The sequence below is a fragment of the Cottoperca gobio genome, chromosome 20, assembly GCF_900634415.1.
Source record: "Cottoperca gobio chromosome 20, fCotGob3.1, whole genome shotgun sequence".
Taxonomy (NCBI): domain Eukaryota; kingdom Metazoa; phylum Chordata; class Actinopteri; order Perciformes; family Bovichtidae; genus Cottoperca; species Cottoperca gobio.
The window spans coordinates 6,362,320-6,387,975 of NC_041374.1; the positions used below are offsets into that span (position 1 = coordinate 6,362,320).

Genomic DNA, 25,656 nt, shown 5'->3' on the forward strand with positions numbered 1-25,656 from the left:
GGAATGAGAGTTGGGATGGGAATAGGATGCCTTGGCTGCTCTTTTGGCTCAAATCCACCACAAACCTGACCTGGATAAGGGGCTAGAAGATGGATGTGAATGTTATCTGATATTAACAGTAACTGGATTCCTCTGCCATCTTTTTTCATCTTCTCCTCTACTCTCTTTTCATGCACAGGCCCAGGACAAGAGGAAAGCTCTGGAGGAGACCAAAGCCTACACCACCCAGTCCCTGGCCAGTGTGGCCTACCAGATCAATGCCTTAGCCAACAATGTACTGCAGCTGCTGGACATCCAGGCCTCGCAGCTGCGGCGCATGGAGTCCTCCATCAACCACATCTCCCAGGTCAGAAATACACACACACACACACACACACACACACACACACACACACACACACACACACACACACACACACACACACACACCACAGACTGTACAGCTGTGAAGAATGGTACCCCACACTTCCCACTTCTCCTTTCACTTTCACATAGACTCTGTTATTTTTAAACGCAGTCCGAGGCGTTCTTTAGTGAGCATGGTTCCCTTTATATTAGTTGGTATTTGGTATCATTCTTGCACAAGTGTCTGACTGACTGTGTGTTTGGCTAAATGACTGGTGGTCTGTTTGTCTTTCTTTTATGCTCTTGTCATCTGCAAGTATTGGTCTGACCTACTGATTACTGAGCAGCCCTAACGCACATAGGGTCTTTCTTGTAGCCAGTAGTAATATCTAATATTTTGTCACATTTATCACCTTTCATCATCAATTTCTCAATGGATTTACTAGAACATGTCTTACACCACTATTGATATAGTGATAAATATCTGTGTTGTTCAGGTCATTCCTAACTTAAATGTGCATCCCAATATGTTGCTTTGTAGACGCCCTCTGAGTCTTTCCTTTCCTAACCTTTTTCTTTCTATAGCATGAGGATTCTGCCATGTGCAGGTAAATCCAGCCGCTCATCCAATGAAGGCATTAAGAGCTCAGATAAATCAAACGAAGAGCTCCAGTCAGGTGGCATGTTGTAGATTAAAAGTGGGAGGCATTCACCAAACCTGGAACATGTATAACACACTCGTGGTTGAATCCGTACTAATAGGTTTCTTGTTGGAAACTCTTTTAATGCTGTAATGGAGTGATATGTGATGGAATGGAGTAGTTCTTTTTTGTTATGTCTTTCCCATGGCCCCTATCTGTGTTTTTTCCTCTCACAGTGCTTTGCTAAGAGCACCAGAAATTCTTTCAGGTTGCACTGAAGGTCATATTTTCAGTCTAATGGAAGGAAAGAGGACTTGTGAGACTTGAGGGCTTTGAGAGAGAGAGAGAGAGAGAGAGAGATCCGGCAAATCAGAGGGAAGGCTGATGGAAATGGAAGATGGATGATGACAAGCAAAGAAAGGCAAAAGAGAGAGAGGGACCAAAAAGGCATATTTACACACTTTCAGGTTTTGAGTCAATATCCTGACAAATAGCATTCAGCTGATACCAAGGTCACTGCCTGCCTTGGTCTCCATGACAACCCCCTGAGCCACGTCGGAAAGGCCGTTAGACATGGTACTTCAGATCACAAGAAGAAAGCCATTGCCCAGCGGTAAACTTCAGGGGTAGCTTATATTGTTTGACTTCTGTCTCCTTTGCAAGTGCTCACCACCGCCTCTTGTCTTGCGCATGGGAAATTCCATCCGTCCTGTGCTATATTTATGCCCACGCTTGTGTAGCCGTGGTGAATATGAACTAGACGGTGTCACGTTGGGTCAGCTGGTGGTCAGCAAAAAAAACCTAAAACGTTCCCCAAACACGTTTTTCTTTCCAGATGATCTTCAGCGTAGCTACAAGAATACCATGCTACTCCTTGGTTCTTTTTATATAACGTCGTGTCCCTGAGAAATATGAATGATTTAGCGGCTTTGCCTTGATAGGTCGGAGAACGCAGAATGCCTAATGTTCTTCTTCATCTCCATCTATTTGTTTTCTATGGTTAAGCAAGAGACGTCCTAATGTGTTTGCCGTAATGAGGCGGATCTCTTGTTTTAATAATAAAGAGACAGGGGCTGTGAGCTTTTGCGGGCCGTGGGGGTGTTTTATTGCTCTCAATTGTCTGGTTCAGAGGTGGATCATTACCGTTTCACTCTTGCTGCTCATGGATATGAGATTAGCGGGAGCCCTCGAGGCCGCCGCTGCATTCTGCTGAATGGGTAATGAAGAGGAAAGTCTACAGTGCGTGGGGTATGTGTTGTTTTAAAGGCAAGTACGGTTTGCTCAGGTGAATACCAATGAAACGTGAGCATCCTTTTATCCTCGACACGCCAACAATAAACACACCGCTAGAATTTATTAGGCTAATGCAGCTTTTCCTGCTTCGCTCCGTGTCTTCCTGAAAATCGTTTATGTTCCGTTTCTGACTTAAGCTTGTACTCATCCAGGCCTGAAGCCGGGCTCTCTTACATTAGCCTGTCAGTCAGTGTGTGGTGAGACGTTGCCTGGCGTCAGGGTGTGTCTGCTTAGCGGTGGCATCTCTCCGACTCGAACTAGCTTCCCTGTGAGCCAAGTGTACTGTACTGTACTGTACTGTGACGCAACACCGCTTACCTTGTATTCTGCATGTGCTGCAGTTGCAAGTCATAATGCAATCTGTAATATCTGAAGAAATTAAACTAACTTCAGCCTCTACGGTTTTTGAATCTTGTGTTTGAAAAAAATTGCTTACAACAACTTCAAGGCTGCAACCAATGGATTCAGCTGTGAATAATGTTTTTGATCCGTAAAACGTTTCCCTTAGAGCCCAATGCGATGTCAAAAGGCTCATTTTGACTAAACAAACTCGGTACTCAAATGACAAATCTTCATCCTTTTTTAGAAGCTGTAATAATTTGACACTGTATGATGCAATAACCAACTTGCAACCTGGTCACCGGTAAGCATAATTTTAAACTGGGTTTTGTGTGTTTTGTTGATGCATGAACAGTTTTATAATTAAGCAATAGCTCACGACAGGCCGTGGTATATGCTCATTATATCACTGTTAAGAGGCGTGGTTCGGCCCGACGCGAAGTGGAGGGTTGACAACCCCCTTAACTGTGATATAATGACCATATATCACGGTCTGAAGTGAGCTATTGCTTTTATAAAACGGTTACCAAGTGTGGCAATATGAAAGAAAAATACACACTCCAATTTAAATAGTTTTTATTATTAAATAATGATGTTCAAAATAAAATAGTCCCTCCAGTTGCCTTCTGCACAAAACATAGGGCTAACAGCTAGCGTGCTAACAGCTAGCGCGCTAACAGCTAGCGCGGTGTTCTGTTCGTTTCGTTTTTTTCCCATTTGGTCTACCTGCTCTTCACGTAGCTCTGCATGTCGTCTTTTAGGGGCTTTTTTCTCTGGAGATAGTCACTGATCAATCCACTCCTCCAGAGTAGAGAACATTGTACTATACGGATTGCATAAATGGACGGTCCCTTGTATTGGCGCATGCGCGACCGGAACCCGGAACCAGATTGAACTGTAAACACGTCTGTGTTTCAGCCTGTATAGTACGTGTTTGATTATTGTCATTTCACGCTGATATTATTTATAATAAAAGCAACCGAACGAATGGAACTCTGTTCTTATTTACATAGTAAAGCTTTGTAAGTTTGTTTCTTAACGGACGTAATTTAACAGCTGTAACGGTTGTAGCTTTTTCTCAGACGCGGAGGGATACTGACTTGTTGTGAAAAGTAACTACAATTCTACCCGTGATATACGCTCATTATATCACAGCTAAGAACCAATCAGATTGCTTGATTTGACATGTCCGTTTTATAATATTCAGTAGATGTCCGGGTCAGGCTGGAGTAGCACTTGATAGAAAAGTGTGTGTGCAGTTACAGATGTACAACTATTTGTGTGTGTGTGTGTGTGTGTGTGTGTGTGTGTGTGTGTGTGTGTGTGTGTTGACAGGTATTTGTTTCTGCATCACCTCCCCTGCTGTCATTGCCATTCACAAGCCGGGGGCTCTCTGCAGTATTGAGTTGGAAGGGCTGATGGGAAAACAGAGTAGCTTGCGGGGCTTCCACCTTGTGCTGCGTGTGAAGTGGCTGCTAAGAGACTGCGAACAGGGAGCGCTTTGTTTGTCCGGCGGAAGAAAATGTTGAGAACCTCTCTGTGATACCCCAAATAGAAAGGGAGAACAGTGTGTGGGTTTGGGGGGGCGGCTCTGCTCATGAGTAGCTTGTCCCTCAACAGTGTTATGCAGCTACACGTGCGCTGTATTTGAAAGTAGAAATCTGAACTTAGTCATTGATGCCATGAAAAATAAGTACCTTCCGTTGTTCACCTGAGAGAGTCGCAGTTTCGGAGCCCGTGGCAGCGTCGTTGAGGAAGTGTTAGTGTCGAGACACAACAATGGAACATCCGCAACTTTATTTGGAGAAACTCGGTCACATGCTTAAATTGAAAGGAGTTCGGAATAACAGGGAGACGAACAAAAGAAATGCGTGTTGTTGCTTTGGCGAATGCTAGGGGTATAGCAATACACTCAGCTCACAGTTCAGTGGGATAACCAACTCGGGTGCTCACTGTTTGATACACTTATAATGTGTTTTTAGCACCTGAAATGAAAATAACCGATTAGTAAAAAGTAGGAATAAAAGTATGGCTGGAACCAACAATCATTTTTAGCTCCAGCAGCAGCAGATGATGTGTGCTGAGTGCATGTCTTCATAAGTAGATGCGAACACAAAGGTAAACATTTCTTTAATATTATTAGCATATTGTTATTGTTGGAACATTGTTGGCAAAAACAAACTAATTACCAATTGTTCTGTATCTGTGTCATGGCAGCATGTTAGTCAGGGACATCCTGACTCAGTCTTACACAATAATTATGGGGAACTCTGGTTAGCAAAATGTATTTGCATAGTATTTTACTGATTCTGTTTCATCTTGCAAACATTTATCTTAAAGTGCAAGAAGTGCAACCTTTTTATGAAATAAAAATAAGCATTCAGAGGGTTTCTTTTTTTAAAGCTATATGTATCCTATCAAATTGTAAATTCAACTATTGTTTACACTGTTAATTAATCAAGTGGAAATATAAGTATGCTAATCTACAAAAAAAACAGTTGACAATGTAAAGATTTCTTTTTATAGAAAACACATTTTACATCTCACTATTTTGCCAGCACAGCTGTGTTTTATAATGATGCTAAATAGCTAGCGCTTCCATTTGGATCTGGCCATTGAGCTGATTGACCCCAGTGACTGATCACAGTGATGAAGCAGCAAAACATCCAGGCTGCAGAAAGCAGCTGACACAATCTACTGTACACTCCCAGTTTGCTCCCACAGCTGTGTGGCACTGAGATGCTGTTACTACAGTTCGCACATTATTCTTATCTCATCACATGAGTCAGCCCACGTTTGTATTTATGTTCTCAGTGGCCACGCATTTCATTGATTTGTGTTTGTGTTTGTGTGTGTGTGTGTGTGTGTGTGTGTGTGTGTGTGTGTGTGTGTGTGTGAGAACTCACACATGCAAAGACTTCGGGTTGCATCTGTGTGCTGCAGTGGTGCCTTTCTGACCTCCCGTCGAGGGAGAATGGCACTCATCCAAACAGGAAATGAAGCCTTATAGGTCTCCGTGTGTGTGCTCCTTGTGTTTCCTGCTGATCCCATTGCTTGCCTGTGTATTTCGTTCTCTCTCTCCTGCCTCTCCTGGTGGTCTTTCCCACTTCCCTGGCTGTGAAATGCAGATTTCCATGCAGAGATGGTCTGTATTTTAATTTCTCCCTGTTGGATATTTACACTTAGTCTACCTGCCTCTTTCTTTTTCTCAGTAGAGTATAGCGATGTGTGTGTGTGTGTGTGTGGTAGAATCTTTGTGTGGTCCATTGGCTTTGGGCAGTAGTTATTTTAAAGGTTGAAGACTTGGTTCTGATATTATTATTTTGGATTCGACAATTCTTACTTTCTTCTTTCTTAAAAAGAAATCCAGTAATTTATGTCTTAAATTTAAGGTGGCATATTTTCATCATTGATTCATGTGTCATTCAATAATGTTTTAAAAAGTATTGATTAATTGTTAGGTTTATAAAATGTAAAAATAAAAGATTCTTGTTATGACCCAAAGATAGTCATGGTTTGAAATGATATAAAACATATACAACATGGTAACATTTGTGAGGCTTGAACAACAGAATATTAATCCATCATCAAAATTATTGCAGATTTATTTCCTGTTGATCAACTAAAACTAATTTCAGCTCTAATGAAAAAATGGTTGGAAATAAATAATAAATATAAATGGAATCGGATGTCAGTTTATTCTGCAGATCAAAAATTGGTTTTGTTAATTCTTTCTGCAAAATATGATTTTGTCATTGGTATTGATGAACAAATATACAGTATCATTGTCCTGTTGTTGGTACGGATTAGCAAAGATCTCACACACTACACCTTGGGAATGCAGCACAACAATAATTTTCATCATATTTTAATCTATTGAAAACTTTTTTCCTTTTTCAATTAATCCATAAACTGTTTAGTCTTTCAATGTCACAAACAAGTGAGAAATGCCAATCACAATTTCCCAGAAGACCTAATGGCTTGTTATGTCTGATGTTGTGTTATATCACCAAACAGCCCAAAACCCAAGAGAAAAAAACAGCAGATTTTCACATTTGCAAGCAGCAAGTTTTTACAAAATGAATCCCTTCAACATGTATTATCAACATTGATGTTGATTTGTCTGTCAATCTCTTCTTGATTAAGCCTCTAATCAATTCAGGACTACTCCCCTTTAACACTGTTGCTGCATTTGCTACCCGTGTGTGTTTCTGTTCGAGTCTTACCGCCCTGAATAAGAAATGTGGCACATGAACTCTGTCCTGCATGAATAGAGGTTAAATGTGAAATGACTGGTGACTGATGTTGTTCAGTGAGTCATCGGCTCCTCTGCTTTTGTGGTAACTTCCTCTCCCGCTCTTCCTTCTCCACCCTCTTCCCCTCCACTGCAGACCATCATCATCATCATTACCCGTGCATTCTTTCTCACTTAACAACCCTATGCAATTACATCTAATCATTACACCTCTGTTCTGCAGTTCCTCCATTTGTAGGAATGCTGCAGGCAATTATTTGACAGCTCTGTATAAACAAGGCTGATAAGAAATACTAATTTCCCCTTACCAAAGTCACAATCTGTCGCTGAGTTTCAGATTGTGTTTATCTCTGTTGTGTCTGGCTCTAAGTTTGGGCATTATGTAGGCTCACGCTCAGCTTGTATGTAAACTTTGAAGCTCAGTCAGAGTGCTGTTTGGCCGCAGCCCAAAAGTTAGATTGGCAAAAGTCAGCCGAGGTGTTTCCATATGTGCTGTGTTAGCAAACAAAGCGTCGACCTTGGCATGCTGTCCTGGCTCTTTTCTTTCCCCAGCTGGGAGAGACAATCCCTCCAAGGTTTCACACTTAAAATCCTCACACAACCTTCTGGCTCCATCATACTTCACATGGGTTGTTAGATTTAGAAGAGGAATCTGGTTTTTTGATGCATGTTTAACAAAAAGCTGCCAAACTAAGAACTCCCCACGGGGTGTTTGACCTCCCAATTTTAGCTCCGAGCGTGGATGGAAGCTCAGTCATGCTCTGTGCTCAGAGAAACAGGCCCCACTAAAGGGCCTTTGGACAACAGTTTGACTCCACAGATGACGGGCCTCAGACGTGCTGGCTGTAATCACGCTGAGAAACAGACCGGACAAAGAGGCATTCGCTCTGCTTTAACAGCCGTTTTGTCTCAGTGCAGAGCTGGGAGTGTTGGACTGCACTGTTTCTACAAATGAGGCCGGACACGGTGAGAAGCAGAAGACAGAAGACTGAGAGCTTCAGCAGCCTAGAGGCTCAAGAAGCAAGGCATGTGACTGGAAGCTTACCGGTTCAAATCTAGGTGCCCGACAGCAGTGGCTTCTGGGGGCTGTGCTCGCCACTGGGTCACAAGATCAACATGAAGGGTCATGAGTTGAAAAATCAAGACTATAAATCTGACCAGGCACATTTCCGTCGGTACCAGTGGTGTTTTAAACATCAGCTGTCATTTTTACTTGGATTTAACAGTCAGAACGCATCAATTACTCCTCCAACAGGAGTCTATGATGCAACACAAGCACAAGATATCTTAATGATGCAGCTGAATGATCACATTTCTAGCTCTACATGTACAACCTGTTAAGGACCCTTCTCCGGGGAAGTTATTTCTGGAAACCTAGGAAATAACTGTAGTAGAAGCCGTCTAGGCAGGTTGAGAGAAAGTGGGCGATGCAGGAAAAAGCACACTTGCAGCACTTCATAATAAAATAACTGCTGGAACACACTGAGCATAACAAATTGTTTGAATCTGCTCTCTTGGGTGAGCTGTGGGTAATTAATAGTGCAAGCGTGAAGCAGGGCTTTCCAGAGTCAACTTTCTCCTATAAAAATAACAGAAGAGAAGTTTCATGTCGTCATCAGGCTGTCTTCACCTGTTCGCAGCTCCGACCATTGAGATAAATTGTGTGCAGTAAGCCTGAAACTGGAGTTCAAATGCGTTTAACAGACGTGTGCTTCATAGTTATTATGTCCTCGTAATCCCACTGCACAAGGATTTCCAATTCCTGGACTGCTGTGAAGACAAACTTATCTTAGCTGTCAGTCCAGGAATGGCCTTTAATAAGACCTTGTGGCATGTCTTATTTCATAATTATGTGTAGTTGTAGTTAATGATATTACACAATATGACAAAGATTGTCGTGTGAGTGAGTGAAAAAGGAGATCCCTTGCTGTCAGTTTGTACAAACCTTTCTTATAATCATTTGCAGTCAAACTCTATCATTAACTATTGGCACATTGGTCTGGTCTGGCTAGCCACACATGTACACAGACACATTGGTATGTAGGGTGTGTTTGCCTAGTAGCAGGCTTTCCCCCATGTTGTGCGTAAGCTCCCTACTACGCCTACAGTACATGCTGTGCAGCTTTTTTGTTTGTCCGTGCATTTGTGCATAGCTGGCATTTTATTGAGGATATCATCCCGCGGCCAGTCTGCCGAAGCGCTGAAAAGGCTGTTTTATTTTCTTCTCCCCAACATGTGTTGAAGTGAAACCGGCTGTCTCAATTCCATATCAAAGTCCAGAGACATGTTTCCCCCCCCCTTTCTAGTCTCTTCTTACCTCACCCTGTTTGTCTGGTGGGGAGTTGTCAAGTTACATTTGCGTAAGGCTTTGAAATTCCATTCCTGGTGCTATTGATTGTCTGTGTCACTGGACTGAGAGATTTATGCCCCTTTTGCTGATGTTGTGTGGACGCATTCTGTCCATGTCTGACCTTATTCCCCAAACACTGTGCCGACCCTCCCCCTGAATCTGGGCAGTGGAAGTCAGTATGACGGAGAGAGGCTGGGTCAAATTACATCACCGTGGGAAGAATCTAATTTTACATTTTCCGGTTTATCATTCGCTACCATAAATCTAAAAAGCTGGATACAAAGAATTGTTTCAATGAATAGAAATCAGCAGCACTCTAATCTACATTACACCTTGTATTATTGTCTAAGCTTTCAGTCAAACACACAGAGAACAATACACAATGGAGGAATAGTCATTATTCAGAACACACCTGGTGATGGAAGACGATTAATGTTTTTTGTTTTTTTAGAATGACTTTTTTCAGAGCAACCACTAGGTCCCCTATGTTGTAAACGGTCCATCTTATAACCCTAGTTCCCTCTTCCAAGGTGTTTTATTCAGTATGGCCCTGTCTAGATTCCCATTACTAAAATGCTTCTTCCAGTCAGACAGGATGGACATTTCATCCTGCACTAAATTTATAATCAAACGATAACAAACCAAGTCATGAATTTGGGATATTAAGCAGAGGAATTAGGTGTATTTGACATCCCTAGATATTCTTTGCCAGCATCTCTTTCTCATCCAAAAAGCTAGACTGCCCAGGTTGGTAAACGTGTCCGTTATTTGTCGAGTGACACGATATGACGTCATCCTGGGTGCTGAAGTTCAAACATGTACAATAATTGACCTCCATGTCCACTTTTGGAGCTGCAAGCTTTCCAAGTGCAACCGTAACCAAAATGGCAACAATCTGGTTGAAGAAGGAATACATTACAAATATTTGGGCATGTGTTGCCCCTGTGTTGCCCCTGTGTTGCCCCTAACAACACAACAAAAAAATCTTTCTCATGGTGGCAACCACTGCGCTGACTCACTTGCATTCCAAAATGGGATGAACTCTTTCAGTCCAAAGTGATCTTGGCTGGATATAGTTTTTCTGTCTGGCTAGAACGTGTGGCGGACGATGATGCCGTTGGCAGCGGTACCGATCTATGACCTAGATCCTCACACTAGTTATATACAGTAGGTGAGTGACTCTTCTCTGGGTGCGGGGATAATTGGGTTGAATTAGAAGGACAGAGAAAAGATCAAAGTTAAAGGATGCAGGAAAAGAATTGAGTCAAAGGGAGAGTCGACAATGAGTAAAAAGACTAGTGAAAACATGAGACGGCAGCAAGAAGAGGAGGCCCCTTATAAATCCTAAAAGCCTGTAACTGATGGAGAAGCCAAACACCAGAGCCAAAGCAGCTCAATGTTCTGGGAAAACACCCACGGGCCTTGGGTGACAGTGGTTGGTTTGAAAACACATGTGAATCATCAACCTTTTCAGTTTAGCAAATGTTTTTTTTGAGTACAGTCTCTTTGCACCAAACAGATGGACCATTGGGATCAAGTAAACACTTTTTTAGTGCCAGTTGAAAAGTCAAGAAGAAGCAGGCGAGGAAAGAAACGGACTATTAAGTTGCTATTTTGTGTGCCCCACAGGGTCACTCGAAAGGAGTCGAGCCAGAATACACTTTTCTACTTGGACCTTTTGCATTTTTGTCAGATCCATTTAACGTTCTTTGAGCACCGGTCAGTGGATTAGCAAAGCGCTCTCAACAGGGTGCAACTGCTCGCTGCGGTTTGGAATACACCCTTCGGAGAACACTTGTATCATCATCCCGCACTGTTACAGCAAGGCTATTTTCTCACCATACAGGAAGGAGATTAACTCACACCACATCGCCTTCTCACTTCCCCCCCTTTTGACAGCTGCGATTACGTTTGTCCACACACTGCTCTCTGATAAGGGGAATGTGTTCAGCCAAGACCAGATGCTTTCCAAATTTAGCTACAATATTTGCATATAATATATATGATATAAACAGCTCTTTTTGTTTGGGAGGAGTTTCTTTCAGTGGTTTGTACTTTCCTCTTCTTGGGTTTTGGCTGAAAACCGCTTCTTTCCCATAACCTCTTGTGATAACAATGTCCTATTAATTTACAAGGTCTGTAGATGAGGTCGGTGTTTTGTGGTCACAGTGAGGTGAAATGAGGTTAAAGCTTTGTTTTTGAATGAGCGTCACTCCCCTGCAAATGGAACCCAAAAAGGCAGATAAGATTTTGGCTCAATTGTTTCAAGGGCATCATGATTTATGATAGTTTGAGATTTGGGTATTACTTCTTAGCTGTGGAGTCCTTACAGTGCAGGCCTTACACTCTGGAGGGCTGCTGAAATGGAAAATATGTGCATTGGTTTGTTTGCCTCATTGGGAAGCCTTTGTCACTGCAGTTCCTTTTTTCTTTTTTCTTAAGAGCATCTCGTGTTCTGGCAGCCCAGCTCAGGTTAAAAAAAAACGACTGTAGTCATCCCTATTAATTCAAACGGACACAACATGGCATTGGAACAGAACAGATGTTTCCCCTTTGTATGGGATGTCTCTGTGGGAGCAATTATGTATGAGCAACTTTGCTTGTTTTTGAAATATTGATTCCTCCTTTGTCCTGTCATTTTGAACAATCCACTTTCTGTGTGTCTTGTAAGAAGTAAAACCTGCTTCGTATCATTTTTTTAATACATACTAGAACTTGTCAACACTTAAGCCTACAATCTTATTAATGACACACGTTTAAAATTAGACTTCCATTGTCCAGAGATGACTGCACGGTACCGGACTACACATAAGTCCACCAGTGTTGTTGATTCCCTCAACTCTGGAATGAGTGATACTTAAAGGCTATACAGTGGAACAGAGACGGGGCTCAGTCCAGCTCCAGATCCCTGTGGCATGAAAGGAATCCTCTGTTGGCGTTGGTCGCCGACTCCTTCCCCCCCTGTGAGAGACCATCGTTTTACTGGTCTGCCCTACAGCAGACATTGCACCCTTTCATCTCTCAGAGGAAGGGCAGCTGCTCCTGGGCTCCACTCGGCTCGGTGGGAGTGTGGAGGCAGTGGTTTTAGCTTCTCAAATGTGAGGATTTGCTGCTTTTCTCTGTTTTTATAGCAGTGTGGATATCTATGAATCTGGGATTTTTGGTCTGACAAGACAACTGATTTGAAGACATCAACTTGGCCTTTAGGAAGTTGTCTTAGGAGACTTTATAGTTCAAACGATTAAGCCTTTAACTGAGAGAATAATCGTCAGATATATATCCATATTGAGAAACTTCTGCATTCTTTATGATGAAATACCTGGCTGTGCACCATGCAGGGTTTTCTGAGTTCAGTTTTTCAATAAGTTATTCTTGTCATTCGGAGCCAGCAGTGTTCAAGGTTTTCTAATGCATATTTAAAGTAATTAGTTTTTCATAAAGGGGACTGGCTAATTAATTGAACATTGGTGCAATTTCAGTACAGCACAGTGCTCTCGAGAAGCATAAATAATGCATCACAATTTGGCCCCTGCATTTTGCAAAAGGAAGATTTAAAAAGTAATTTTCTAATAAGAAACCCCCACAATAAATACACAATAGACTTTTGAAAAATGAATGCAGTGTTTTTGAGGCACTTCAGCCACATCACTTTCAATCACTCTGATCTTTTTTGTATTCTTAGACCCGAATAATTTGCTGAATTAATTATTCTTTACAATCTAGATTCAGTGGTTAGTAAACTCATTCATATCATAAATCTTTTAAGCCTGGAAATAAATGTTCAGATGAACTTCTGTCGGTCATTATTGTGTTCAGGTCCTGGTCGTCGTGCAGTGCATTGGCTGTTGCAAAAAAGATTATGACCTTGTGATGAAAAGCACAGCCTCATGATTAAATTAAATTGGCGTTGCGGTTAAGGCGGCTAGTTAATTTTGTTTCTATCGTTACCTGCCCTGCTTACTTGTACCGCTTCATATAGCTGTTATCTCATTGGTCTTTGAAAGGTGGTCAATTGAGGTCAACGTTGAAATAATTTAAACTTTTGAGCGCAGCGCTCGGTGGCAATTTAGAGCTCTGTGGGACGCAAAGGCTAGCGCCTAGTCGGACGGCCTCCTCTCTCCATAGGAAAACAACGGCACAGCCAGCGCAGAGCTGTTTTACCACTGATCACGTGAAAGCAGCTTTAAGATGCTGTATGACGACTTTATTTAATCCCAGAGGTCCTTGTCGTGTTGTACATCTCTGTCTTTTTACTGTGGCATCGATCTCATCCCCTCTTCTGTCCCTTTCCATTTACAGACGGTGGACATCCATAAAGAAAAGGTGGCCAGACGGGAGATCGGGATCCTGACCACCAACAAGAACACGTCGAGGACCCATAAGATCATAGCGCCAGCTAATATGGAGAGGCCTGTCAGGTACATCAGGAAGCCTGTTGACTACACTGTACTGGATGACGTCGGCCATGGCGTTAAGGTAAGCAGCGCTTCCCGATTTTGTGTATGTTTTTGGTCTTTTTCTCTGCTTTTAGATCCGCTCCCTGATCAGATTTTCATACACTCCGTTATTTTCTCTGCTTCTGTTCTACGACTATATCTAATTTTCTTCCCTTCCCCCTTCTCGCTTTCTTGCCAGAGGTATTCCTATCTCACTCCTTCTCTTCTCTCTCCCACTTTGACTTGTTTTCCGGCTCACACTCTATCTCTTGTGCTTTCTCTTTCATCTTCAGAAAGCACCCCTTCTGACCCTACAGGAATATGTTTCAGTGTGGGTTGGTGGGAACGGGTTGGGGGTGGAGATGAACTAAAAAAATGATTACATCATGTGGCTTTCAGAAAACAGCTCTATTCTTAGAACGTTCTGTAGACGGTGAGCGGAGGACAAGTTTGCGAGACGTTTTTAAAGGCACTTAGGCCTCGGACGGCCCTCGTAATCTCGATCTCTAGTTTCTCTTTGCAGAGCAATGATGTTGTTACAATTAGATTTGTAGTTTATGTTCACGTCAGTACAATCTGAAAGGCGGGAGAGAAGCTGATTTGGATGTGATAAACTCTGAAAAACCAAGTGTGACATTTTTACTCCCTCTCTGCCATTAGGGCTCGCTTTAGGGGTCACTGGGTCGTCCTTACAGTGCCGATAATGACATAATTTCCCGATAGCCAGAGGCATGTTTGCGACCTCTCCACCCTCCCCCCTTGAGCGCCCTCTGCCTCATCAATCAGCCAATCAATTGCAGCTTTCAGACAGATTTAATTAGAGGCTCACCATTACCGTCCCGTAGCGTTACAGGCAATGATAAGGCAGGATAAAAGACATTGTGTCACTCTCAATTTACTGTGTAGGGAATTACATCGCACCCTTCCATCATGGTGGAAGGGTGGTAAATGGGGAGTGAAAGAGTTTATTTGGGTGTTTCCCACGACCAGGGACCAGGTTCTCATCACTTTGTTATGGTCATTTTGCACTTAAAAGTGTATAAAGATATTTTATTACATTCAACAACTTTTTGTAAATGTGCTTATTCCCTCTCAATGTGTACATTTGTGAGCTTTAGAAGTACTGGTAGGCAGATTTAGATTTTTTCCCTGCTTCCAGTCTTTATGCTAAGCTATGCTAATCGACTCCTGTATTAGGTTTATAGCTTTTTGAGATTTATAAAACTTGATGTTTGCAAATCATTAAACGCTTGTTTTGAGCCATAAAAACAAAATGCGTTTTATATAATCACAAGGCAAAAAGCAAGCAAAATCACAGTGTGTGTGTGTGTGAATCATCCACATTTCTGACTCTACTGGGTTAGATTAAAGAGTTACTCACAATTAGAATACCACTACGTCATTTCACAATAGTGTCAAATTACCGAAACCATCGTGCTTCATGGTTGCATTGAGACTGTTTGATGCATCTATTTTTAAGAACATTACATATTACTCTGGGCCTAATCTCAGTGGATTCTTTATGAATGCTGCATTTAGTTAGTGAATTTGATGACACACACACACACACACACACACACACACACACACACACACACACACACACACACACACACACACACACACACACACTCCTGCAGCCGTCCTACATCACTCACCTCCTTTGATCTATGCATGTCACAGCCTAGAGAGACGATCAATATTTAACATCAATACTCCATAATAATTCATATAGTATCCTGTGACGCCTGCTGTCAGATGCCCGGCTTGTGTAGAATATCTATAGCTACGGTTTACTCACTGACCAGAATCAATAGTTTAATGGGAGTTTAAATCATGTCTATTGCTTCCAGTTAACTGTCAAACTTGTCACACGTGCCTGAGTGTTTACACTAGCCTAAATGTTGAATTGGTTTTTACGGCCTCGCACAGTGTTTGTACAATTAAACACCGAGGCGTCGGCTGTAATGCAGAGAAGAGACATGGTGGCGCTCTCATACATTATTGAATAGGCGCTGTTCTCGGAACAAAGGGAGCGTTAAAGAAAAAAAAAGAGGATACTGAGAGAAAAGATGGTGAAATTCATCTGGCAGATTATCTTCTCAGAGCATCCTGTCAATAATAAGTGGAATAGCACAGCTGACAGATCAGGATGTTCCTGCATCTGAAGGCGTCCCGACAGCGATCTGATGCTTTTTTAGCTTTAATACCAAAGATGAGATTTATTCTCCCAGTCAGCCGATGTTTAATCTAGTCAGCGGGGAAGATGTCAGGTGTTTGAAGTTAGATTGCATTCCTTTTGATATGTTGTGTTGTGTCAGTTATGACTTTAACAGATTAGTTAAAGGGAGAGTTTTCTTTTTGGGGGGGGGGAATCTTTTATATTTTTCTTACTTGAGTCGGCAAAGTAATACAAGCAGAAGAGCAACTGGTGTATCTGTTTGCAGTGTTGTTTTGATAAAGAACAAAGTCAGTCAAAAATAATTGCAACCGCGATCAGATTTCTCTACACAGTCGAGAAGTTTACGTAAAATGACTCCGTAACAGGAGTTGGATCTTCAGCTCACTGTGGCTGAGTTTCCTTATTCCTTTTTTACTTCTTGCAATATTTATAACTAATGCGCTGCCAAACAATTCCCAAACATTGTTTTGTGGACTCCTGTCAGCGTTAACCGCTGCAACAAATACATTGTGTTTCCTGTGACGCCATGTTTGGCCAGTACACTTTTATATGTGGGGCAGCAATAGGAAATGTTCTGTTTGCATTAGCAGTAATTCAAGGACAGCTCTGTTATGTTTAAGAGAGTGATTAATAAGAAATGAGGCTGATATTAAAAAAAAAAAAAAAAAGTTTGATTACATGCATGTACCGTTTCCCGTGAATCCCTGCGTAGACTGTCAATTGGTGTGGAAATGGCGGACCCCGCCACTAACAATAAAAAATGTTTATAGTGAAATAAGTACAGAACATATAAAGATTGAAATACTATTGACAGCCATAAATAGTATAATAAAAGGATAAAAATCAATGAAAAGTTAATAATAACTTAAAATGAGCTGATGGTTTGAAATTCTTGAGTTTTTTTTTAAACTAGTTTTCAGACACAAAACGGAGATAGCAACTGTCACACAAGTGAGACTAGCTTGTCACGACATCTTCGTCATCTCTTTTGCACAATTATTTTTGGTTTATGTCCTTGCCGACTAACCTCAGGGAGTGTCTGTGTCCTTTTTACACTGAACGTTGACCCGACAAACTCACCCAACTGTCAGACCGCACTGCTCTAGATTCTCACCCCAGCTCGGCATTTGCTAAGCCTTTCTTCGACTCGATGATGACCTTAATCTGAACCCGTCGGTCCCAAAATTCCACGTGGACGTAATTCAAGCATTTCCACGCTGACAGTCTGGTTTGTTGCAGCAAAAACGGAGACACAGCATTAGCCAGAAAGATAAGGGAATGCAGTAGTATGCCTTTGCATTCCTGGCATGACCTAGATTGTAAATTGAATCTGGTCTAGCTCTGATAACCCGCGGAGAGTGATATTTGAATGAGAGATTTACCATTCACAGCTGTGCTGAAGGTGTTTTCTCAGAGAGCACTTCCCGCTGACCTATGCCATGAATGAGCTTTTTTTTTGGTTTCATCTTCACTCTTGCTCTCGTGGTCTTGTGATGCTACAATGCTTCCTGCAAAGGCCACTGGGGAGTCTGCATTATAGATGAGCCACTTGACTCTGCAGTTGTCAAAAACCTCGCTGTTATGTTTGCTCTATATTCCCTTTGACATCAGCCCACACAAGTATAAAGGTGGTTTCTCGCTGCCAGAAATGTGATAATCTGATTTTTTTTTTTTTATCCAAACCTGGATATGTACAAGCGGAAAATTAATCAAATAAACACACATGTTAAGTAGATTTCAAATCCATGTTAATGAGACGGCTTTTTTGTACAAAGCTAAATTCTTCAATCTCAGACACCCTGTGGAGATGAAACTTGTTTCACTCTCGCGCACAATAGCTCGACGGCTTCCTTCCAGTGCGACGGTGGCCCTGTGTGTGGTACTGTAGCTCTGAGCGAAGGGAGCAGCAGTCAGGAGCCGCAGTGTTTCGCTCTGGTAGTTTTGACTTCTAACCGCCGACCTGCCCGGGTCTCGCTAAATGTTTACCCAGTGTAAATACCACGAGGGATCATTTTTTCCTCCTGCTCGCTTGTACTTTGACTTCTGCTGATCCGTTTAGACGTGGCCATTTTGACATGCCCTCTTTCTGTCTCTTTCTCCTGTGCTTTTTCTCCTTGGCCTTCATAAGTGGCTAAAAGCCAAGGTAAGTCTGGTTTGTCACATGACATTTACTATAATGTATTATTCATAGATCCCAATCCAGCTCCCTTTCACACCAAACCCCTATACGTGTTATTATTATTACATTTGTATTAGTCATTTCCCATGTTATTCCCATTAACAGACTTGTACTGTAGTCCTCTTATCCCACAGCACCCTCCTTGTCAATTTACCAACTGTGCATGTTGTCCTTTTACGTTACATGTTGTGTGTTTGTCCATAAATGTTCTTTAGTTCATACACAATCCTTATAGGCTCCCCAGACATACACTCTATAGTCTTATGTTTCTTTATAAAGTATTACAGAACATTTGTGTGGAAGTTGCAATACTGCAAATCCAGATGTTGCGCCATTCAACGCTTTCGTGTTTCGGTAGTGACGCACTTGTTAAAGACGGAAGGTGTTTTGCAAGAAGTCTTGTTGAAACAACCCGGAGGTTTCTAACCTGCAAGAGTTGAACACAAAGCCGGGGTGGCATTTCATAACTCTTCAAATATTACCAACTGAAATACACATCTATGTAGACGAAGAGTTCTTATCTGGGCAGCCAATAAAATCAGATTTTTTTGTCACACAAGTGAAGGAAGTCATTTTTCTGTTGTTTTTTTTTAATAAGTTTTTCTCTTCTTGCCACAGCAACATGGAAACAATCAGACGGTCAGAGGAGGAACACTATCGAGGACCAATCCGCCGACGCAGAAGCCGCCAAGCCCTCCCATGTCAGGGCGTGGCACGCTCGGGTAAGGATTTCCCTTTTAGTCACCATGAAGGGAAGACTAATCCTCCAATTATCAAACACTGAATGAAAAAAAGAAAAAGGAACAGAGATCTCCTCGGGGCCATACAAGAACGTGCAGTTTAAGTACATTTATTTTAGATTATTTTCTGCTGTTGTTTAATGAATGAATGTTTGGTGAAGAGTAACATGAAACACTGCCCACTGAGCTAACAGGATGCCCCGGGACATTATTTGGGGCACATTTGAAATGACAAAATTGATGTAAGTGAAGCCAGAGAAAAAGGGATCCAGGCAAAAAGAAGGTTTTGGAACTTAAAAAAAAAAAATCAGTTTAGTATAAGACAGGCCTCACACCCCGATGGAGCCCGTCATCGCCTGATGCACAGCGGCGGTCGGCGACACTAATCAGATATTAATTCCGAGGGTAAACTGTGATGTACTCGCATCCGGGCTTTAGCACACAGCACCCTGCCGGGTAAATTGATAGGATGTACTACGCTCTAGAGATCACGGCCTCAGAGTTCTGTCAGTGGGATTTAAACTGAATTACGATCAATCCTGTCCTTGATTTATTATTTATTTGCCTTTTCTACCTTCGGCCGCTGCAGACGCAACACGTCCTACAAGACCTTGGAGCCGGTGAAGCCGCCCACGGTGCCCAACGACTACATGACTAGCCCCGCTCGACTAAACAACCAGCAGGGCCAGCAGCACAGCCCCGGACGCACGGCGTCGCTCAACCAGAGGCAACGCACACACAGGTAGATAAGAAAAGAGCAGGCACACGGCCTCTCTCTAATTTCTCTCTGATAATTGAATGTCTTTGGGTTTTGGACCGTCACTTGAGGTGGACTCTGTGAGCTTTTGGTGTAAATATTTCGTTATACAGTATAAACAATCCATTGAATAATCAGAAAAATGAGCAATAAATGAATCCATAATGAAAATAATTACTCAACGGCACTAATGGAGATGCAGAGGAATAAAAGAAAATGGTTGGAAAAGCAACAAAGGGAGTTTTGAAAGTGTAAAATTCCCTTTCATACCTCCCAAGAACTAAAAGTAGCAACACTACAAAGTACTATGAATACACATCAGAATCACTGTAAAGCAGAGGGTTTCAAAGTGGGAGGCGAGCCTCCTCAGGGGTGAACAAATATTACATTAGTTATTACAATGGTTTTCAAAAAGAATATCGTGTGTGTGTGTGTGTGTGTGTGTGTGTGTGTGTGTGTGTGTGTGTGTGTGTGTGTGTGTGTGTGTGTGTGTGTGTGTGTGTGTGTGTGTGTGTGTGTGTGTGTGTGTGTGTGTGTGTGTGTGTGTGTGTGTGTGTGTGTGTTTGTTGAATTTTACAGTTGTTCCCATGTTCTCAGAGTCGGACACTAATAAATGCCTCTTTTTATGTATTTGGTGTAGTCTGAAGTTATGTCAAACAGCAATATTGGGCTGTCTATAGGATCAAATAATATTATCATGGTCCTTTAAGCATCCAGGAATTGAGCAAAACTAAAGTAAACTAAAGGGGGGTGAGGGGGGGCCTTTCTCCAAGCTTAGTCTGAGTCGGAGAGTCTCAGACTTTGAAAATCCCTGCTCTAAAGTACAGAACCAAAAATCCCAATACACCAACGATGTTAGCAAAACGTTGCATTTAAACATCTTTAAAGTTAAATAACTAAAAGCCAAGATAGAAAATCATTATTGGACTCCTCATAACATCAAACTGATAGCAGACCGACATGTTTGCCCCCTGCTGATATGATGAAGCTTAGAGATCAAAACTTACACAACAAACTTTATGGATTAAAGAAATGGTAATCAACTTTGCGAGAGACAGGTACATGTACTTTTTTCACTTTTTTGCATGAGTGGAATTAGTGTTCCAGCTACACCTCTTAAACTGAACGCCACATGTGTACTCAGAGTTTTAGTTACAAGAGAAACGCATCTTTAAAACTCTGTGTCATACAGCTCCAACCTCTTCACTTAGTTCAGCTGTTAGGAGCACTTTCGCACCTCTTCCTCCTCTCTGCTAAACTAAATCCGGCATTTGTCTGACGAGGCTCGGAAGGCTTTCTCACCGCGGCCTGAATCACTTTGATATTAATATCTGTAAAAGCCTTTGATTTAAAGTGCTGTTTAAAAAAATAAAGAAATAAGTCAACTGTAGCTAGAAACCCTTGAACATGGCTCTCAAGCATTGTTGCGCAGAAGTCTCCCTGCAGAGAACGCCGCAAACGCTTTCATCAAATATGAGTTACGAGTGAGTGAAGTCGCCTCATTAGCTAAAAAGCCTGTTATGCTGACTGCGATGCTCATAAATATTACATAACTATTTTATTCTCTCTGCCCTCGCCTCAACTTCTCTTTCTTACTCGTGAATGCTCATTCACACAGAGGTTCTTCTTCTGATGTATCAATTAAAAGCAAGGACTTGTTGTGATTTGTGGCTTCAGATACAGCATCACTGTTACTGATCTGTGGTTTAAAGCCATCCTGATGTCCCTTTAACAAACTGAGGCGGTACCCGCCCTGCTTCAGCTAATATTGCTGTGGCATCACTATTTGATTACACAGGCTTGAAGTCAGCTTTGCTTATTCAGCTCTTCTGTCTCTGCCAATCCTCAGCTGAGGCCTAAATTCAATATGTGCGTGTTCCTTCTGTTCTTATCTAATATCTCGCTGTGGGAAATATTACAAAGGTATGATTGTATTGTGAAAATGTGCTTATTACAGTCAGGCAGTATCCTGGTAATAACATTTGATTCTTGCTTCAACCATTTAAACTAAACAGAATTCATTTAAGTAAACATCGATATGCAATACATTATTTAAAGGGTCACCATGTTTACCAAGCGTCTCAGGTGCTTACCTTGATCTACAACGTCCCCGTTTGAAGGCCGGCCAGGGACCTCTGTTGCATGTCGTTCCGCATCTCTCTCCCATAACGCATCTCTCTACTGCAATCTCTCTAATAAAGGCATACTGTAGTAAGTCATAGGCAAGTGCCCCCCCCCCCCCCCCCCCCCCCCAAACAAAGGTAATTAAATATCGTTGTGCACAATACTTCGATCCGATGCTGTGCTGTAAAACAACTCACACCTTTTACTGTGGGATTTTAAAGCACGTTTAAAACCAGGCTTAATGGTTCAATGTGTAAGATATGCATAAAGTATACTAACATTATCAACAGAATGATACAAGCAGTGTAACAGTGTTGACGTTACGCCAAAGACGTCTACGGTGTTGTGTTGAGATATCTACTGAAGTTAGCACGCTAACAGACTAGCGCCGCTCCGTCCTGTCCTGTAATACCACTTGTTCCTCTAGAGGCGATAGTGAGTCGATGTAGCTCCAGCCTGCCCTCAGTACGGAGGGGGAAGAAGGACAGCTTTCAGGACTCGGGCAGACTCGGGGCTTGTCAACGTTACGGCCACGACCCCTGCACACTTTGACAGTTTGTTTTTGATTAAATCTAAAGCGGCACGAAGAGAAAACGACTCGCACCCTTATGTCCTACGGTCAGTCCTCTGTCAGCACGGAGGACGGAACAAAAACACGAGTCGTCGCATCGTCTCTGCCGCCCGGACCCAAGCCGATATTCAAAACGTAACGTTACACGGACCCCAGTGCCAGAATTAAACACACAGATATCTAAACTCCATGTGGAGATTATGAGATGGCAGTGTGAGTTAGACCGACTCTGTTACTCTAAAACTTAGAATACAAATAATATGATAAACTACTATAATATAAACAGGTTGACATACTATAGTTGGCTTTTTTAATTTAGATTGTATGGACCCAGTAGGTGAAATACTGCCCCCTATTTCTTTGGAGCAAGTGGCTCAGAACTACACATTGATCCTTTTATTATTTATTTATTTAAAGTGAAAGCGTAGTTCAAGTGCAGTTGTGTCTCTTTATAATTTCCATTTGCTTGTTTAGGGACTGTTAAAGTACTTTTATTTTTGTTTCCTTATATAGAAATGATGACTTTTGCATATGGGACTGGTTTATGTTTTTGGACGTTAAATACTTAAATGAGGCTTTTCAAACATGCCGCAGAGAGGCACAACTGTGCAGGTTAAATATAGTAACTAGCCACTATATTTATACTGTGCTTATGTTTTCACCAGCAGGATATACATAAGCTGCCTGATTCTGTGCTGATAACCTTTATACATTTCCCTCGTGCAAATAAACATTACATTATAGATGAATAGAAAATGACCACCTTCATTTTGAGACTTCAAAATATTTGATTTTGAGGTGTTCTGGGGGTCCAGCGTGTTAATTAAGAGGCGTTTAGGGACTGTATTTTGCACACTGTGTTACCTCCTCTTAGTGATGGTTCGAACTAAAACCTACATGCCTTCGTCATTTTTTTTTTAGCAACTTCATTGTTGCTTTTTAATCATCTTAACCTTATTTTAAGGCTCAATAACAATCTTCAGTGTTTTGTTAGAAAAGAGCTTTCAATCGTTTTCATCTTAGATTTAATCGTAAGTCTGTTTTTCTGAGTTATGTCGAGACGTATCCTTTCACAATGCGTAAGCAATTGGCTTTGTCACCTGTGAGCTGTAACTTTCTGAAGCCTCGCTGTGTGTTACAGACAGTTTGATTTATAAACAGCTCACTGTGTTGAGTGGAGGCTGAATGAGGCAGGCAGACAGGAAGGGGGAGGGATAGAGCTGAATGCTTTTATTTCATAGCTAGCGCTTTGAAACAAAGAGCAAAGCAAAAAGCCGGGGAAGAGTTGGGTTGGCGAAGGACCTGCTAACTCAGATTGCGGAGTGGAGTACGCCGTTCCCTTCAATAGAGGCATGACATGATATTGTTTAGCCTTTATTCCCCAAAGACACTTAGCTCCCACTGCCACCACCAACAACCTTCAGAGGGGTAACCCCTGCTGCTTGTGCCTCGAGAGCCCCAGGGCTCGACTGACATGGATCAGAGAGGGGGAGAGGGGGATGATGGGAAAAGGGGATAAAGAAGAGATGTGGGGGGAAGGTGAGGTGGGAGCGGGTTCAGAGGGATGGAAGGAATCAGAGGAGACGGGTATGGGTAATCACTTTACTGGCGATGAGAGGTCGAGGGATGGTTAGGGGTGAGGGGTAGAGAGAAGGATCAGTTGAAGAGCAGGGATGAAAGAGGTAGAAGAAGGAGCGGTGGGGCGCGAGGGGCTTGAGCAGAAATGTGGATCAAGGCCAGCCTGAGAGAGAGAGAGAGAGGGGGGGTGAGAGGGTGAGAGGGTGAGAGGGGGGATGTAATCATTGATCTACGCGCCTCGGGGTCAAACGCAGGGTGAACAGGGCTTATACAGGCCACTGCAGAGCTGACATACATGCTCCATTCTCATGTCCTATATCCTCAGAGGCGGGGGCCGGGAAGTATTAACAAATGTAGAGGGGGTTAGAGGTCATACCTTTTTGGACATGGTGACCAAGTTATTTGATTAACATGCTACTTTACTAGAACTGTCAAATAAGTGAAATAAACTTTTTATGTAGGAAAACATTTAAACATAGAATCTAAATATCTCATATCATGATATTGATATTGATTAGGGCCTCAACTAACAATTCATTTTCTTTGTTGATTAATCTATCTATACTTAAAAATATTTTTTATAGATATAGATTAATTCAAACGAATACAGTAATAAATAAATAAATACAGTGTGCTGCTTTTTTTGGTTTGATAAATGAATGAATTTCTCACATATATTAACCATCAAAACTAATACAAAATGCACACATTTGTCACATTTGAAACATGTTTATCATGTTGGAGGAAAAAATGTTCTGATTTATAAAAAATAAATAAACGAAAAAGGATATGTTACAAGGGAAATGTAAGATTTCACATGTTAAAACTGTTCACACACAGGCCCATGTGGTATATCACCTATGAGAAACAGCAGTTACAAATGTGATGAGTTCACAAACGTGATATGTTATTGCACAATATATGAAACATTGCACTGATACTACTTACTGGCTATACTAGCAGCATCTGTGGCTACATTGCACCTCAAATACATGTGTGAACACAGTTCTCATAAAGCAGTTAGTGTCTCTTTATTGCTTTCGGTCTATTCACTGTGAATGGATTTGGCAAAGGCTCATATACATGTACAACAAAGTGTTTGTTTTCAATTTAGCCCGAGTTTCACCCCCATTCTAAATGTGAGCGGCCAAATAAAAAGCGAAACTTAGGTGAACCTAAAATACACTTTTGGTGTTAGTGCAATCAGATAGTTGAGAAGATATTTTAAGGTGGTTTGCATGAAAAAAACACAACTATAAAACATTTTTACCATGGATTATAATCCATTTAACCCTGATTCTGACCTCGCCAGAGGGACTCATGTCACTGCAGCTCAGTCCTAAGAAGCCAATAGGTACGAGAGAAGAATCTGCCAATATGAAGTCTAAATAAAACGGATTCAGCAGAGTCCATATATCTGCAGGTTGCCCTGAAATAAAACAATGTCCTCTCTCTTTCTCTTCTGTCTCTCTCCTCCCACAGTGGAAGCAGCGGGGGTAGTAGCAGCAGGGAGAACAGCGGCAGCAGCGGTATCGGCATTCCCATCGCCGTGCCTACACCCTCCATCCCCAACTCTGGACCAGGTGAGCTCTCCGCTAGCTGCACATCAAGCAGTGACAGTTGCCACCGGCCAGTCAGCCTTTCCCCTCTTGCTGATATTAAATGAGGGCAGGATTGTATTTAACCAGCTTGAGGCATTTCTTTTAAATACAGCAATAAATCCCGTCCCACCCTGCCTCACAATGCTGATGACCCCAAGAGTTTTGTTACCTTGTCTAATGCTCCAAACACTGGTTAAAGAACACTTTTGAGTAAAACAAATATCTGCTATTAATCTGTTTTTGCATCGATGTGCTGAACCGATAC

The 25,656-nt window shown here is 42.0% G+C and overlaps 1 protein-coding gene across 10 annotated transcripts in view; it reads left to right on the forward strand.

The window, feature by feature from the left end:
• The window catches only part of abi1a (abl-interactor 1a), a 43,305-nt gene that overhangs the window by 9,980 nt on the left and 7,669 nt on the right, over positions 1 to 25,656 (forward strand). For 6 of the 10 annotated variants that reach the window (XM_029457705.1, XM_029457707.1, XM_029457713.1 and 3 more), the window contains exons 2-7: positions 179 to 346; positions 13,523 to 13,699; positions 17,970 to 17,984; positions 18,639 to 18,742; positions 19,350 to 19,502; positions 25,273 to 25,373. In XM_029457705.1, the coding sequence (XP_029313565.1) occupies positions 179 to 346; positions 13,523 to 13,699; positions 17,970 to 17,984; positions 18,639 to 18,742; positions 19,350 to 19,502; positions 25,273 to 25,373 (718 nt within the window). The remainder of the gene's footprint in view (positions 1 to 178; positions 347 to 13,522; positions 13,700 to 17,969; positions 17,985 to 18,638; positions 18,743 to 19,349; positions 19,503 to 25,272; positions 25,374 to 25,656) is intronic. The other 4 variants (XM_029457706.1, XM_029457709.1, XM_029457712.1 and 1 more) reach the window with 1 other exon arrangement.